At 43.7% G+C, this 17,386-nt stretch overlaps 1 protein-coding gene across 12 annotated transcripts in view; it reads right to left on the bottom strand.

The window, feature by feature from the left end:
- KIAA0825 (KIAA0825 ortholog) overlaps positions 1–17,386 on the bottom strand; it is a 406,103-nt gene that overhangs the window by 354,177 nt on the left and 34,540 nt on the right. For all 12 annotated transcript variants that reach the window (XM_056538004.1, XM_056538051.1, XM_056538057.1 and 9 more), the window contains 2 exons: positions 14,476–14,620; positions 10,992–11,640 (listed from right to left, as the gene is read on the bottom strand). In XM_056538004.1, the coding sequence (XP_056393979.1) occupies positions 10,992–11,640; positions 14,476–14,620 (794 nt within the window). The remainder of the gene's footprint in view (positions 1–10,991; positions 11,641–14,475; positions 14,621–17,386) is intronic.

Raw genomic sequence — 17,386 nt, 5'->3', positions numbered from 1 at the left:
CTAACTAATGTTCCTGTGATCAGATAGCTGTTCAGGGCCTAATCCCCCACCTCCAATGTAGAGGTCTATTGTATGTGTTAAGTGTGTTCAGAAATGCTCTTCTCTACCTCACGTCAAGCTTTTACGCAGAAAGTAAAATGGTTCTATACACTGATTCCAAAATAATCCTGCAAAATTCAAAATGGTCATGTCTGATTTATCCATTCACAGTAAATCAAAAAGTAATGTTTTAAGGATTTGGTTCTGTATAATAAGCTTTACCAAAAATTAAGAAGTTTTTGTGAACAAATCACTCGGAAATCTGTTTTAGATTGTGTTCACACAATCAGGTTTCAAATTGCAATTATTGAATAAAAAACAGTAACAAATCATAAATAGAAGGCTGTCTGGAGTTTGTTCTTGGCTAAAAAAAAAAATCTTGTTATGACTCCCCATATATTTATATAGTTCTCTTTAGAATCTATTGTTAATGCTATAAAAATAAATAAATTAAATAAATAAATAATGTATGAAAGAGGTGACAACAGGACTTATAGAAGAGGTTTTAGAGTTTTAGGCATTAAACAAAGGGTCTACTTGTATTCAGAAAGTGTTGAGCACACTAAAGGTCTTCTTCTGGGAGGTTTTATAAAAAAAATTATTAAAAAAATTTGCACATCATTGGAAGAAGATTAGAGAACGGGAAGAACTCAAAAAGCAAAGGTATCCGAAGCTTTGCATGTGCAAAATTGAAATGAAAACTATTTCTCCTAGTTAAAAAAAAAAAGGTTATGGAGTAGTCTAAAAAAATTTGAAAGATAAATCACAACAAACTTTTTTTTAAAGAGCAAAAATATTCACTGAAGAGGGCAAACCAAATAAACTGCTTTGGGGTATTTTGGACATATTGCCTTTTGAAATCTATAGGAAATTCGGTCAAATTTTACAATTTTAAAACTTTGGAATACAGATTTTAAAATATTTTCTGAGGTTATTGCTATATGTTTAACAAGAGTGGTTAAAGTGAATCTGTCACAAAATAAAACAAAATATAAAACTGTCCACAGAAAGTACAAACTGAAGACACATATACTGCAGCCACACCTTTCTCCCTTTATTCAGTGGCTTTATTTCTATAAAAAAAAAAAAAAACAACAGTCAGTCAGAAACAGTTGGAGAGGCATTGGCTCTCTCACCCTACGTAACTTGATCGCCCCTGTGTAATTGACACATAAGTAAGCCGCATGTGCGCCATCGCTTTGCTTTCTATTTTTCTCTACTGGCCCTAAAATTGCTAAATAAATTACACCGAACTACCTTTCCCTCTTAGAATCATTTATCTTTTCTCTCTTCTAGACAGAGCTGAGATTTTAATTTTAATTTTCAAAGTGTATTTATCCATTTTGGTTTAATTTCAGTTATTGAATACAAAGCCAGGAATAGATTATAAATGGAGGACACATTTAAAGGAGTACTCCCGTGGAAAACATTTTTAAATCAACTGGTGCCAGAAAGTTAAACAGATTTGTAAATTACTTCTATAACATTTTTTTTAATCCTTCCAGTACTTTTTAGGGTCTGTACACTACAGAGGAAAAGCTTTTCTTTGTGGATTTCTCGTCTGTCACGACCATGGTGCTCTCTGCTGACCTCTGCTGTCCATTTTAGGAACTGTCCAGAGCAGCATATGTTTGCTATGGGAATTTTCTCCTGCTCTTGACAGTTCCTAAAATGGACAGCAGAGGTCAGCAGAGAGCACTGTAGTCGTGACAGAAGAGAAATCCAAAAAAAAAAAAGCATTTCCTGATTTCTGGCACCAGTTGATTAAAAAAAAAAAGTTTTCCACAGGAGTACCCCTTTAAGAAAAGAGATGCACAGGCAAAGAAGAAAAACCTGAAGGGGCGCTCCTAGTGTAGTAACGTCAGAAGAAAAGTCAACCTTGATTCCAATAAATAGGTCACTCACCTTTCATTGTTGTGTAAGATTATGGGAGCAACTCAAACAATTTATGTCAGAATCCAGAACTGCTACACCAACCCTCATAAAACTCTGTTGGATCTAAAAGCCCAGAATCTTATCACAGTATTCACGCTAAACAAATGAAATCAGAGTTGCAATAGGCGAGGCTTCCTCAGTATCAAGGAAGTTCCAAATTTTTTTTTTTTTTTTTTCTTATTCAAAACTAATTTTATTAAAGAAACAGGAGTACAGAAAATAAAAAGGAGTCCAGGTGGGATCACGGATCAGGGCATGAAAGGAATAAACCATATGAATACATCCATAAGACATAATCTTTTAAATAAACAGGTATGCAATGAGGTCAAAGGGGTAAAAGCACTCAGGTCCTTTCAGGCCCCAGAATGATTAAATGGGAGACACTTTCTGAGGGGAAGGGTCCTCAATAGCATTACCCCCCAAAAGCAAAAACTGTATCAACAGAAACTAACAGGGAGGCTCACAAATAGAAAATCAAACAGAAAAAGGCCAAACACTGAAAGACAAAAGGAACAAGGAGTAAACAGAAACAGCTGGGAGTCAAAACAACAAAACACAAAGAGAGGACACAAAAAAGAGGGAAGGGAGGGGGGACCGTCACCAGTGTGCCTAGGGTAAGTTAAAAGAAAAGAAAAGGGATAAGGCCAGATAGGAGGGGACAGATGCAGGAGGCACACATCAAGGAGACAGAGAGAGTGCACGGTACTCTGGAGAGTCTGCAAACTGTGACCTGTAACTAGCAGACAAGAGAACGCTCAGCACTGCCGGCCGACTCAGCCACGCACTCCTCCATGCTATGAACAAAAAGTGCACCTCTCTGAACTAGTCAGTGACCGTCTGGGGGTAAGCACCAACTTCCATCCTCTGGGGATCACTCTAAGAGCAGCTGCTAGCAGAATACATAGCAAACCCATCTTCAAGGCCTTGACTGAGCCATGTAACATAGAGAGCAAGAGTACCTGAGAGCTACGAGGTAGAGAGACGCCTGTTATCTTCTTAATGACTTCCAGGACCCCTGTCCAAAATGAAAGCAGGACCAGGCAATCCAACCGTATATGGGACATGGTCCCAGGAGCAGCACCACACCTCCAACAAGCCTCCGGGATTGTCGGAAAAAAAATAATCAATGCAGCAAGACCGGCACCCGGTACTACCCCGATAGAATTTTAAAATTTGTCTCCTGTAATTTTGCAGAGTCTGATGGCATAATACAGAGGCCTTCTCCCAGTCCCGCTATCCGAGGGTGCAGCCCAGCTCCCGAGACCACCCCAATCAATAGGCCAGAGGGGATGAATGATCTCCACAGAGGTGGAGAGGATAAAGCTCTGAAATCCGACGGTCAGGGGGAGCCGAGGCTAAACAAAGACTCTCAAAGGGGAGGGGGTCCCTATCGAGGGCTAAAGATTGGTTCCAAGTATGGTAGAAGTGGGACAATTGAGTATTTTGCCAAAATTGTGTTGCCGTCGGGGCCGAGCCTCCCAATATCTCCACTACAGACTTGAGAGCAGGAGAGTGGAGGACATGAGAAAATACAAAAGTCGCCCCCCCAAGGTCTCCCTAGAAAAGAGCTGGAAAGGCAGCCCGGTGAAAAGACAAGGTTGTCACGAATCGGGGCCCACCCAATCCCGAAAGGCCTGCTTTAAGAAGATAACGGTGACACACCTGTAGCACAATCCGAGCACCCCAGGAAAGACACAGCCAATGTGCAGCTGTTCAGTAAGACTGCCTAGTCCAGGGAAGGGCTGTAAGGGGGAATGGGGACAAAAGATTCTCGAGGCGGACCCACAGACTGGGAATGGTGAAAACAATCCAATATCAGGGAAGATACAGCGGCTAGATAATATAGATAGGGATTCGGCATTGCCAGACCACCATCTTTCTTGGATCTAATAAGAGTCAAGCGTGCAAGCCTGTGTCCCAAGGATCCCCAGACATATTTAGTGAACAGTATGGTCAATGCTTGAAAGAATCTGGGAAGAAATATGGGGAGAGCAAGTGGGGCAGTAAGTTCGTCTTTAAGATATTCACCCGTCCTATCCAGGAGAAATTCCTACGGTCCTATTTATTGAGCTGGGCTAGTGACATAGAGGAGGAGGTCATCTGCAAAAGCGGGACATTTCACATGCATATCTCCAATCTACACCCCCCTCACAGAGTCTGATCGCTTGCAACAAGTGTTCCATAGCTAAAGCATACAAAAGGGGGGACAATGGACAGCCCTGTCTAGTTTCATTGTGAATAGTCCCAGAAGATGACAGGGCACCATTCACTCAGACACGGGCACATGGGTTGTCATACAGTGCAAAGATGCGCTGCAGCATAATGGGGCATAGTCCCAGCTGGGAGAGGACCCCCCTCAGGAAGACCCAGCTCACCCAGTCAAAAGCCTTTTTAGGCGTCGTGAGATAGCAGTATACAAGGCTCTCGGGTCGACTGTACATAGTAAATGAGAGAAAAGGTCTTGAGAGTATTATCCCTAGCCTCTCTGGTGGGAACAAAGCCCACCTGGTCTGAAGGGGGGTCAGTCTCAGAGCAAGCAGCTTGGCATATATCTTAGCATCAACATTGATCAAGAAGATAGGACGACAACTCTGACACAAATTTGTGTCGCTACCCTCCTTTGGGATAACCGTTATGGTGGCCTGAAGAAAGGAAGGGGGGGAAGGGTGAGGCCACAGATACTGCGTTAAAGGCCCGTAAGAGGCATGGGGACAGTTCCGAAGCTAGTGACTTATAACATTTGGAGGTATAACCATCAGGCCCAGGTGATTTGCCCAAGGGGAAAGAGGAAAGTACAAGAGACAATTCCTCCATTGTGAAGGGGGATTCCAGGGCCTGTAGTGTAAGGGGAGAGAGAGTCGGCAATGTTGTCTCACGCAGATAAGCTAAGAGGTCCTCGGGTGTCCCCCCCCCCCCGATCCCAGGGTCAGAGGGGGATAGTCCATAAAGACTGGAGTAATAAGCTCAAAAACTATCCAGAATTTGGAACGTAAGGTGAACGAGCTCCCCCTGCAGACTTAATAGAGAGGACATGTAATGAGGCCCGCCGATCCAAAAGAGTACTTGCCAACAATTTACCCACCTTATTCCCCCACTCACAATGTACCCCTGAACAGATCTGATGGTACCTATTGTATTTTCTATCAATCAGTACCTGGACTTCCTAGTGCACTTTCAAGAGGTCTCTGAGGACTGTTTCTGACAAGGATGATTTATAGAGAGTCTCCAAGGAGTGCAATCGATGGAGCAAAACTTGTAGTTTGTGAGCTGACGCTCTCTTAAGGCGCACACCATGTTTAATCAAAGTACCACAAAGCACGCATTTCCATGCCTCCCACTGACATTGAGGAGAGGTGGGATCACTTGACAAATGACAATGTCAATGACAAAATTAGACATAGTTTCCCTAAGGTCCACCGCACACAAAGCATCAGAAAGGAGCGATTCCTTTACTCTCCAAGCAAACTCCCTCCTTGCACCACTCGGGAGCGACAGCTCTCAAAAGACCGGGGCACAATCTGAAAGTAAAATTGACCCAATAGAGGTTGAAAATACGCTAGAAAGAAACCAGTGACTGACAAAAACATAATCTAACCTCGTGTACACTTTGCGAGCATAGGAATAAAAGGTATAGTCAGGTATGTCCAGGTGGGTCAGTCTCCAGGGGTCAGACAGTTGCAGGGAAAAGAGTAGGCGTCTAATCCTGTTCAGCTGCAAGAAGGATAAGGCAGAAGCTCCCGAGGAGCTATCTTATGAAGGAAGCAAAGTCAAATTAAAGTCACCAACCACCAAGAGAAGTCTCTGGGAGAACACAGTCAAAGCATCAATTACATCCCTCAGAAAAGTCAGCTGGCCGTGGTTAGGGGAATAGATGTTAGCAATAGTATACACCCCCCTTGTATAACACATTTAATAAACACATAGTGACCCTCCTCATCCTGTAAAGAATATAGGACCTGAACAGGCAGGGATTTGTGAAAGAGGATTGCTACGCCCTTCACCTTCTGAGATTGCAGCTACTATGGTACCAGACGGGATAGTATCTGTTACGGAGTACTGAGACCTGGTCTTGGAGAAGATGTGTCTCCTATAGGCAAACTACAAAACACAGCTGTTTGTGCATAAAATAGAGGACCTTTGCTCTCTTCTTAGGGATATTAAAGCCCTGAACATTCAGGGACACAATTTTAAAGGGAAGCCATGAGGCAGAGACTGCACACAGCACGGTAAGGAGCAGCACTGCAGGAGAGAGCAAAAAGACCTGTTAGGAGGGGCAACACTGGTGGAAGGTTGAGGAAAGGGGTGGTAAGAGGAGAAAGGTAAGGGGCAGAGAAAAGGGAAGGAGAAACACACAAAAGAAAGGAACAGAAACAACCAACACCAAAAAAAGAGAGAAAAAAATGTAAAGAAAAAAAAAGTGGGGGGGGGGGGGAGAAAGACACAAAAGAGAGGATTTATTTATTTTAAATAAAGAAAAGTGAAACAGCAGAAGCAAGAACCACTCTGCTAAAGAAGTAAACCAATTAGCACTAGGCTAAGTAACTTGCAGGAGAAATCCTAAACCGAAACCCTATTGGGGCAGAAAAAGAAGAGGTGAAATGAACACCACTATACAATAAATAGGAACAATACAACAAGAGCAGTGGCAGATACTCCGCCACCAGAAGCCGAGGGAAAGTTAAAAACAGAAAAATAAAAAAGCACAATGGGGAAAGAGGGGACCAGAGGTGGGCAGCCACGCAGAAGAAGAGAGAGGCACACAACAGGGATACCAGAGTAAACGCAAGGCACAAGAAAAAGGAAAAAGAAAAGAAAAAGGGAGGGGGAGAAGAGGACAAAAGGTAGAAGAGTACTGAGGGAATGAGAAAAACAAAAACAATGCCAAACCCACAAGGCACTACAACCCCAAAAGGGTATTAACTAAAGGTGAAGGGCCCAGGGAAACTAACTGAGGGCCAAATTAAAACAACCCCCCCCCCCACACTTCCACCCCAAGGGACCACCACAACCCACTAACAAGTGGGAGGGAAGGTGTTTCCTTGCGGACACGTTGCAGGGGCATGGAACATCACTCTAATCAAAAATAGGGGGTCACTGTAAGACTGAGAGTCATTAATGTTCCATGGAGTTATGAGGATCATCACCAGAACCTGAAACACTGCGTGGTCTGCATTGGGATCGCTGGGGACGAGGAGAAGTACGATCCAGGGGAAGCGGTCTCTATCAGGTCGTTAACATCTGTGGGGAAGAGAACTGGTCCACTAACAGTTCTTCCCAGCCGGGGAGAGGATGCGGGTCTAGACCAAACGTCTGCAGGAACCGAGGAAGATCTTTCAAGGATGTAGCGCAAATGGAATCCCCAGCGGTATTTGATCTGGCGAGACTGGAGTACAGCAAGGAGTGGTTTCAGTGACGCCCTAAGATGTAGAGTGTGTCTGGATAAATCAGGGAACAGCTGCAACTTTGCCCTGTCAAAGTCAATTTCCTGAAGAAGGCAAGCTTTTTTCATAATGTTCTCCTTGAGGGAGTAGTAATGTATGCGGCATATCACATCCCTTGGTCTTGTAGGGTCAGAGCTGGGGGGGTCTCATAGCCCTGTGAGCTCTGTCAATTTCAATCGGAGATTGGGCTGCCCGGCCCAGGATGGAGTTGAAAATATCGGTGAGGGTGGGCAGGAGGTCCTCAGCACAGGTGGCCTCTGGGAGACCCCTGATACTGAAATTGTTCCTATGGTTTTCCTGGTCATCCATCTGGGAATGTAAGAGTTGTTGATGGGAGGCATGCAGCACCACCGTGGAAAGAAGGTCACCATTGATTTCTGCACAGAGGAACGGAAGGATTCAAGGGAGGTCACCTTAGATGAGAGTGACTCCACCTCTGATTGCACCACTTGAATATCTTGACGCCAAGCAGAACGGAGATCCTCTGTAAGGGACGACAAATCTTGTTTCGTAGGGAGAAAAGTCAGTAAACGCCTGTAACTCAGGATGAGATTGCAGAATTTGATCAGCATCAGCATGGGGGAGAGGGGTGCTGGGAGGATTGTGCTTCAAGTCCTGACAGGGACCAGGGTGACAAGGAGGCTGCTGGAATGAAGTTGCCCGCATCTGGGATGCTAGAGCATGGTTGCCCCGTGCAGGCAGAGTTAGGTGCCAGGGGCTATCTGCTGAAGAGCCCCAGGAAGAAGCCGGGGAGTGTGGGGGAAGAGGCTCACATGGGGCCGGTGAGTGGGGGGCCCACTGAGGAGATGGTGGGGCCTCCCAGGAAGGGTATAATAAGGGGGAGCCAGATGCCTGATGGTGGGTCATGGCTGCATATACAAGTCCCGTGCTTTCAGGTGCAGGCTGGAAGGAGGAGAGCTCGGCGGCCTACGGTGTCCCTGGTGAAGAGCCCAGAGGGGAGGGGACCCCACAATATGGCTGTGGCTGCAGAGGGGCTGGGAGTACTCCCACCGGCGGTCTCAGGGGGGAAAAATGTAAAGTGGCGTTGGGCAGCTGGTGCCCTATCTCACCTCCGTGTAGGTCCTCCTGTGTCTCAGTACCGAAGAGCTGGCCCGCAGTCTTCAGCCGACTCATCCGCATGCCTCACTGCAGGGGGCGGAGTCACAGGCCATGGGGAAGGAGCTGAAGAAGATGGCACCGGTCTAGGGGAACCAGACTCCGGAGGCTCCGACACCCCCGACAGAGGCATGAAGAAGTTTGAGAAGGGCACTCTGGGTGCCTGGGAGCAGGAGGGGCGCTTTGAACCCTTTTTTGAGTGGCGGATCCCCATTGTGGCAGCGGAAGCAGTCCCGTTCAGCTATCTGGCGGCAGAGCTCTGGGGTTCAAAATAGTTTTTATAGTTTTTTTGCGAATATAAAAGAAAGACTGAGACTCCTCAACTCTTCATATCAATTCCTGGCTTTGTATTCAATAATTATAACCCTTAAAAACCTGAACATGTAAACACATCCCAAGAAATTTAGTTCACATGATAATATAACAGCTAATAGAGTACTTTGTTGGGCTACCCAAATTTCATTTCTACACCCTTTTTTTTATCCTAATATTTTTCCTCTTTAGTTTTATTGAAGGGGTACTCCAGCCCTAGACATCTTATCCACTATCCAAAGGATAGGGGATAAGATGTCTGATCGCGGGGGTCCCGCCGCAATCTCTCATGCAGCACCCTCCATCAGCCTCATGGAGTGAAGATCATGTTGCAATAGGCACTAGGAGCTGCCACACCCCCACCCATAGACTTCAATTGAGGGGGTGGAGCCGTGACGTCACGATACTCTGGCCCTGTGATCGTGAGTCATCAGACACGGAGTGATCTTCCCTCTGTGAGGCTGATGATAGAGGGTGCTGCATGAGAGATTGCAGGGGTCTCCAGCGGCGAGACCCCCATGATCAGACATCTTATTCCTTATCCTTAGGATAGCGGATAAGATGTCTAGGGCCGCAGTATGCCTTCAATGGTTAGGTTTCTATTTAAGTATAAGGCTATGTTCACAATGCCGAATTTCTGCATGGAATTCTGCATGAATTTATAACCAATTCACTTTAAAAAGTGAAGTGTATTGGCTAAAAATTAATGCAGAATTTTCCTGCAGAATTCCATGCAGAAATTCTTCCGTGTGAACATAGCCTTATACTTTAATTTTATTTATTTTTATTATTGTTTTTTCAAAATATTTTCACATGATTTTATCTTTTTTTCTATGATATTTACCCCAAGAAATCTTAAAAGAACTTAAGATATTATATGTCAATATTGCAAGAACCCAGTACCGTATATACTCTAGTATAAGCCGAGTTTTTCAGCATGATTTTTCGTGCTGAAAACGCCCCCCCTTGGCTTATACTCAAGTGAACTCTCCACCTGTCAATCCCTTCTCAGTGGTCTTCAGACTGCGGACATCCAGATGTTGCAAAACTACAACTCCCAGCATGCCGGACAGCCATCGGCTGTCCGGGCATGCTGGGAGTTGTAGTTTTGAAACCTCTCGAGGTCCGAAGGTTGAAGACCACAGAGGCCTTCGTCATCATCCAGACCCCCCTTTTAGTTTTCTACTCACCTCCCCTCAGTGGGAAGAGGGGTGAGCTGGTCCGGGCCATCTATGCTGCAGGTACCGTCCGGTGGGGAGGGTTAGTCATTCTGGGCTGTCCATTTTCACTGGGGGGGCCCTCTTCTCCGCGCTCCAGGCCTGCCCCGGACTAGTGACATTGCCTTGACGATGACACACAGGGACGCGCATGAATGTCCCTGTGCGGAGTCCTCAAGGCAACATCACTAGTCTGGGGCGGGCCCGGAGTGCGGAGAAGAGGGCCCCCCGGTGAAAATGGACAGCCCGGAATGACTAACCCTCCCCACCGGACGGTCCCTGCAGCATAGATGGCCTGGACCAGCTCACCCTTCCTTCCCACAACTCCCAGCATGCCCGGACAGCTGATGGCTGAAGGTATTGACAGGCGGTGATGATGAAGGAGGGGGAATGATGACGGGGGTCTGGATGATGACGGGGGTTTGGATGATGACATGGGGGGATGATGTATTTCCCACCCTAGGCTTATAGTCGAGTCAATAACTTTTCCTGGGTTTTGGGGGTGAAATTAGGGGCCTCGGCTTATACACTAGTATATATGGTACATAGTTTTCTTCTTCATGACATCATAATGTCTCCTGTGGTAACAGTTGTCACAGGAAGAGCAGATCTGAATTTGGGGTGTGCCATCATGTCAGGTCAGCGGCACTGTAGTACATTTATCTGAAACTTATGGACTCCAATCATAAAATCTGAGAAAAGAAGGCTAAGGCTACAACATATCTCTTGGTCATGCAATTGTCCTAGTTAAGTTATTTGTTGCAGCCTTAAAGTCCTCCCATAGTGTGAAGTTATACAACAATCATACAGTTTCTGATATTACCGCAGCCACTGTGAGACCAAAACTGTACTAAGTGCAAAAGATATAAAGATATGAAAGAAGAACAATTTATCAATAGGGTTTCCAAAGATATGTATTGTAATCACTTACCAAGGGCATGCACCCTCTGTTTGTGCTTTTTCTTGTTTAGCTTTGCTGGCTGGAGACCCTGCTCTTCTGTGCCGGATTCATAAAGTATATCAAAGAATGTTTTCATCTCCTCAATGATAGCTTCAAAGAAAGTCTCATTGATAAACTTAATTATTGATGAAGAGTCTATAACATGGCTTAACACAAACAAATCTTCTTTTATCAAGGTGTACACCCTGGGAATAGCTGCCTGGTATGCCCCAAGTACACTTTCTATCTTCCTTTCACTAAAGTCATGGAGAAGTTCAACAACAAAACTCTGTTGGATATTTTGATATTTGACAAGGACATCTGATTCAGGATACAAAAAAAGAAGGCGCTTCAAGCATTGGGCTTTAAAATTTATCCTTGCTTGACTATTAGAGGTGTCAAAACCGTTCTGCAATTTTCCAACTAGATGGCGTCGTAAATGCAATCTTATATCATCCCACAAAGCCTGAAGATCCATGGAGGAATCATCGTCAATGGCATGTAGCGAGGTCTGAGAGGTGCACTGAAAAGAGCTGCCACTTGGAGATGAAGGAAAGGTTATGCCACACTGACTGTGAAGGTCCATTAGAAACTGAAGAATCAAGTCTTCCTGATTTTCAAAGTTCTTTAGAAAATGTTGCTAAAAAGAACAGAGACAAGTTTAAACAATTGTTTGCAATCACATTTTACAATATTATTAGCTGATGAAAATGGGATATATTGCTGGATGATTTGGATGAACCATAAAGGACACTGGTTTCTACAAAAGACAAATACAAAAGTGCTCCATAGCGTAGCAACCCGTAATAGGAAGTGCCTTGAACAATACAGGAAGCACTTTCCCACTTCGTTGTGCAAAGGCAGGCACAACATTGATCAAGGAGTAATATAATGATATCTAATTGCAGCTGATCCCTTAGTCTACAGGGTCGTAATACCAGTCCTCGAAACCTCCACAACTTCCAGGGATTTCCAGGCAGCGCATATGGACCATGGTGAGAAGGTAAAACACTTTGAGATCTCACAATGCTGTAAAGTGTTTTATTATTATTTATAGAATAACACGTTTCAGGGCCTGAACCTGCCTCTTTGTCAACTTCCTCTTCTTCGACAAGGTCAGCCCAGGCCTTGAAACGCGTTATTCTACAAGTAATAATAAAACACTTTACAGCCTTGTGAGATCTCGAAGTGTATTACCTTCTCACTGTGATTCATCTGCCCTGTGATGTAATCAAAACTTTAGCAGCGTAAAACTATTATTCATATATGTGAATTCAAATGGAGAAAACAGACATGGTTGCACATCCACAACATGCACCTTGGTCTAATGCTTCTCAGCAACATTTATTAAACCAACAGGTCATTAGTGTATTTAATGATCATGAAGTGCAAGCCCGCTAGCCACATCACGGCCAATATTATTCATAAATGTATATTAAACCTCGGCTGCTCTATGGTGGTCCATCATTGGCATATAAAATTTCTGATACTGAAATTGGAAAAATTTGGATAAACATTCACCATATCAATAAAACATGTGAATAGCAATATACACTAACTGAATTGTGCTTTTAAATAACTATTTTCCACTACTTGTGTTATTTTGCAATCTACTAATAAAAAATGAGTTTTATATAATAGCTACATGGGAATTTAGGCACATATGGCTCCTCTGGCCTGTTGTGCAGAAGCAAAAGTGTGCAGAGACCCTTAGTTTCAGACTGGCTCTACAGTGTAGACTCATAGGGGTTGATTTATCCAAACTTTTAGAAAGAAACAGTTGAGTAGATGTCCATAGCAACCAATGGGATTACTTTTATTTTTAAAAAGGATTCAGCTGGAATTTGATTGGTTGCTATAGGCAACTGTTCCACTGTTCTTTTGCACAAGTTTTAATAAATCTCCTCCATAGACCCTTTATGGATCTGTACACAACATTCAGCACTCCAAGGAAAGAAGAGCAGGTCAGAAAAAGGGGGGGGGGGGGGCACTGCACAACCAAATGCTCCATCTTAGAGCTTGATACTAAGTTTTTAAAAATAATACTAACTCAGAACAGATCATCTCTTGCTTTCAACATCATCCAGCATTTTCATACAGTGTAAAAGGCATCTGCACAAAATTAGTAAGTATGTTGAATTCTATATATTGCACCAAGATCAGTTTTGGCCAGCATTATACTCCTGACTGGCACTAAGAATTTTTTGCTATTTAGTATAGGAAACAGTCAGCAAGCCTGTTGTCAAATCTATTGGACTGGGAACTGTCTCACCATCTTATATAAGCTCAGCTAACACAAGCTTCGTTCTGTCCTTATCTGACATAGAAGCAAAACTCCCGCTAAACTCCCGTAGTTCCAGCCTTATCTGTCGTAGAAACAAATGTCTCACTGCATTTTATAGGTTCAGCTGACGTGTCTTTATGCACTATATTTTTCTCTGTCAAACTACCAGATCCTGTCGGGACCTGGCAGTGTACGTTGTGTTCCAACCCGTTTCAGGGTCCATTCTGCTTAAAGCGTACCTGTCATAAAGTAATCTTTCCCTAAATCACTTCTACATCTGTCCCTAACTCATGGTGAGCAGCATACAATTTTTTCCTTTTTTTACCCCCCCCCCCCTTTTTTTTTTACCTTAAAGCAGGCCTATCAACCTGCTCACAGCCTGGAGCATCTGTCAGGGAGTAAAGGGGCATGGCCCAGCAGGTGTGACATCATCTGAAGCCTGCAGGACTCACTCCCGCCCTTCCTGATCTATGCTGCGCTCTGCCTCGGGAGCGTGCATTAATGAGTCATCCCCCAGCAGGGCAGGCTGCTACTGAGTCTCCTCCTCTCTGTTTAGCACTGCACGTGGTCTGCCCTGTGCCAACAGGGGATGGGGCTATGCAAATTAGCCATGCGGACGGCTCTGTACAGAGAGGGGGCAGGGTTATGCAAATTAGCCATGCACCCTGCTCAGTAGAGAGAGGGGGCAGGGTCATTCAAATTAGCATGTGAGAGCGCAACCATGTAGAGCAGAGCGCTCCCTCTCCCCTGTATTATACACAGGCAGAGAGGGAGTGCTATGCACTGCCTATGGCCAGACTTCATTTCCGGACTTTGGTCTCCTGCCAGTACAAGCAGGAGACCAAAATCTGAGATTTTCACCAGATGGAATGTGTTCTGGCCAAGGAGGGAGACCCCTGGAGGCCAGATGTAGCCAATTACAAAAGTTATTTATTTAACAAAAATAATCAAATATTAAAAATTATGTTTAATGACAGTGCCCACTTAAGTTTACATGTGTAGTTGTGTATTCATTCTTATGGAGGCTGTAAAAATGTATAAAGAATTGACAAAAATTTTGTCTTCATCGCTTACCTACACTGTGTTTTATTTCTAAGTTTACTTGTTTGTATAAGTTTGTCACATTTCTTGATATAGGACATCAACTGATGCTAACAGATTTTAAATACACTACTAGACTTTGCCACTTACCAAAGTCTTGAGGAATATCATCACTTCAGGATGAGGAGTATCACGCAATCTCCAGGATGATGTGTTATTCTGCCAATGAAAGCAGTCCACACTGTTTTGTAGTGTATCACCAGGGCTATTTTGGCCTTCCAAACACTTTTCAATACTAAACAAAAAAAGAGAGTAAGAAAAAAATTCTGAATTAAACAAAAACAAAACAATTGAACTAATAACATAAACTTAAATAGAAACGGTATCGAGTTGAGTCCCTGTGCCGAGGCTGGTACTAGTATCTGTCTACATTGGCTGTCTGAGCATGCTGGGAGTTGAAGTTTTGCAAGATCTGAAGGGTCACAGTTTAAGACCACTGGTCTACATGCAAAGTCTGTGCACATAGGAAGAATATTACAGTTTATAATACAGTAAATCCACTATATACCACAAAGGTTCTTAATGGAGTTATCTCATGAAGGCAACACCTATCTTTATTAACACTAACAATTGAGCACATAAACAATACAGAGAGAGAACGGACGTCCACATTTGGTGCGTGAGAACAGCGTTTGTTCTGGTGAACTCTGGAGCCAGTCGTGTAATAGGATGCATTCCCACACCACGTCTTCTTCATACGGTCACTGGATCCCGGCCCACATCTCATTCATTTCAATGAGCCGACCAGAGTCAGATATAGACTCCGGTCGGCTTATTTTTATACCGTAGTATACCACGGTTTTTAGTCCGGCCACAAAACCTGGATACAGGGTAAAAATGAGCCGACCGGAGTCATTATCTGACTCCGATCCGCTTATTCAAATCAATGAGATGTGGGCAGGGTCTGGTTGGGATAAGGGAGCACTTGGTTTTGACATCTCCCAGCCGGATCCGGTGACATTATGAAGAGAATGTGGAGTAAAAGCAGCCTTACATGGACGTACATTCAGCTGATATCCAAAATGGAATACAATATTTTCCCTATAGGGGAAAAGGAGGGTCCTGGGATCGGGATGATCAGCGATCAGCTGATTTCTGCAGCAGCCACATTCTGAAAGGGTTGTTTCCTTTGATTTAGTAAACTAGTTATTCTATTCTATGTATCTTAATATGGAAATGTCATGAATGAGATTGTGCTTGTAAACTTGTCTTATCTCTAACAACTACAAGAATGAAAAACTAAGAAGAGCAATTACCAAACCCTATAACCCCAATGAGTTGCAGACTAAAAAAAATTATGGTTGAAAATCACATTTAGATTTGCCAGGCTCGCCTTTGCCAGTAATTAGCGCTGAGTGCCTGGCTACTAATAGTAGTCCTTACTCATTGTCTATGAAGCAAGCATAGCTGCTGTGCTTTCTTTATAGCCAATTAAAGATCCAGGTTGTACAGGTATGTCCTTGGTTGAAAAGTCCCAGACGGCAAGGGCGTGCAGGTACCCCCTTTGTGGTCTAGGAGTTAAAGGAAAATGCCAGCAAAAGTAAAATCATCCCCTATCCTGTAGCTGATCGTGGGGGAATCTGACCACTGAGACCACCCGTGATCTCTAGGATGGGACCCTGGCTTCCTCAGTGAGGAGCATGTGTCGTCTGCTGGTAGACGGCACGTCCTCCATTCATTTCTATGAGAGGACCAATGATGCCAGAGAGTCTTTTCCGCGCTCTCATAGAAATGAATGGAGTGTGTGCCGCCTGTAGCATGTGCCCCTCAATGAGCACCAAATCCCGTCCCAGTGATTGTGGAGGGTCCCAGCGGTCGGACCCCCGCAATTAACTACTTATCCCCTATCCTGTGGATAGGGGATATGTTTATTTTTGCCAGATTTCTCCTTTAAGGAGTTTTGGTAAAACAAAAGATGAGCTGTGATTGGCTGCTGTGAGTAACCCCTTCCCTCCCCAGGACATATGTCCTGGAAAGGGGAGGGCAGCTACGGAGCGGGATTGTGATGTCAAGCCACTGAAAGGCTATTAACCCTTTAGATCCTGTGATCTAAGCTGATCGCAGGACCTAAAGCCAGCCACTCAATGCTGCAGGTTGGTTGCTATGGGTGATCGGGACCACCTTAACTGACGGCTAGAGGGACAGGATAGAGCAACAGACAGCAGATAACACTGATCAATGCTGTGTAATAGCCCAGCATTGATCAGTGTCAAGAATCAAGAGATTTCATGTAATAGTCCCCTATAGGGACTAAAAAATGTTTAAAAAAAATAGTAATCAATGTGTATAACCCCTCCCCCTAATAAAAATTTTAATCACCCCCTTTTCCCCATTTTAGGGTACGTTCACATGTACGCAGATTTGATGCGCAAGATTTGATGCACAGCTTCTATTCTTCAGTTACAAATCCTGCGCATCAAATCTGCACATGATCCTTTATGTCTGAACATACCCTTAAAAGACTAAATATATGAGATATCGCCACATGCAGCGTGCATAAATGTCTGAATTGTTAAAATATAAATGTTAATTAAACTGCACGGTCAATAGCATAAAAGGGAAAAAATGCCAAAGTCCAGAACTGCGCATTGTGGTCCCTTCATATAGCAGACAAAAATTCATAAAAAGTGATCAATACAAACAAAAATGGTACCATTAGAAACTACAGATCACAGCACAAAAAATGAGCCCTATATACATCCCTGTATATAGAAAAATAACAAAATGTATAGGGGTAAGAGGACCATTTTAAGCCTACCAATTTTCTTACAAAAAGTTATATATTTTTTTTAAAAGCAAAATAAAACAAAACCTGTATAAATTGAGTATCGCTGGAATTGAATGGACCTACAGAATAATGATAATGTGTCAATTTAACCAAGAAGTGCACTACGTAAAAATGCAACCTCCTAAAAGTTGCATAAAGGCGTTTTATTTGTTTTCAAATTTGTCCCACAAATAATAATTTTTGGCTTCACTGTACATTTTGTGGTAAATTGAT

This window comes from Hyla sarda, chromosome 1, assembly GCF_029499605.1.
Source record: "Hyla sarda isolate aHylSar1 chromosome 1, aHylSar1.hap1, whole genome shotgun sequence".
Lineage (NCBI taxonomy): Eukaryota > Metazoa > Chordata > Amphibia > Anura > Hylidae > Hyla > Hyla sarda.
Note: the sequence above shows the minus strand (reverse complement) of the source record. Positions and strands in the feature narration are given on the sequence as shown.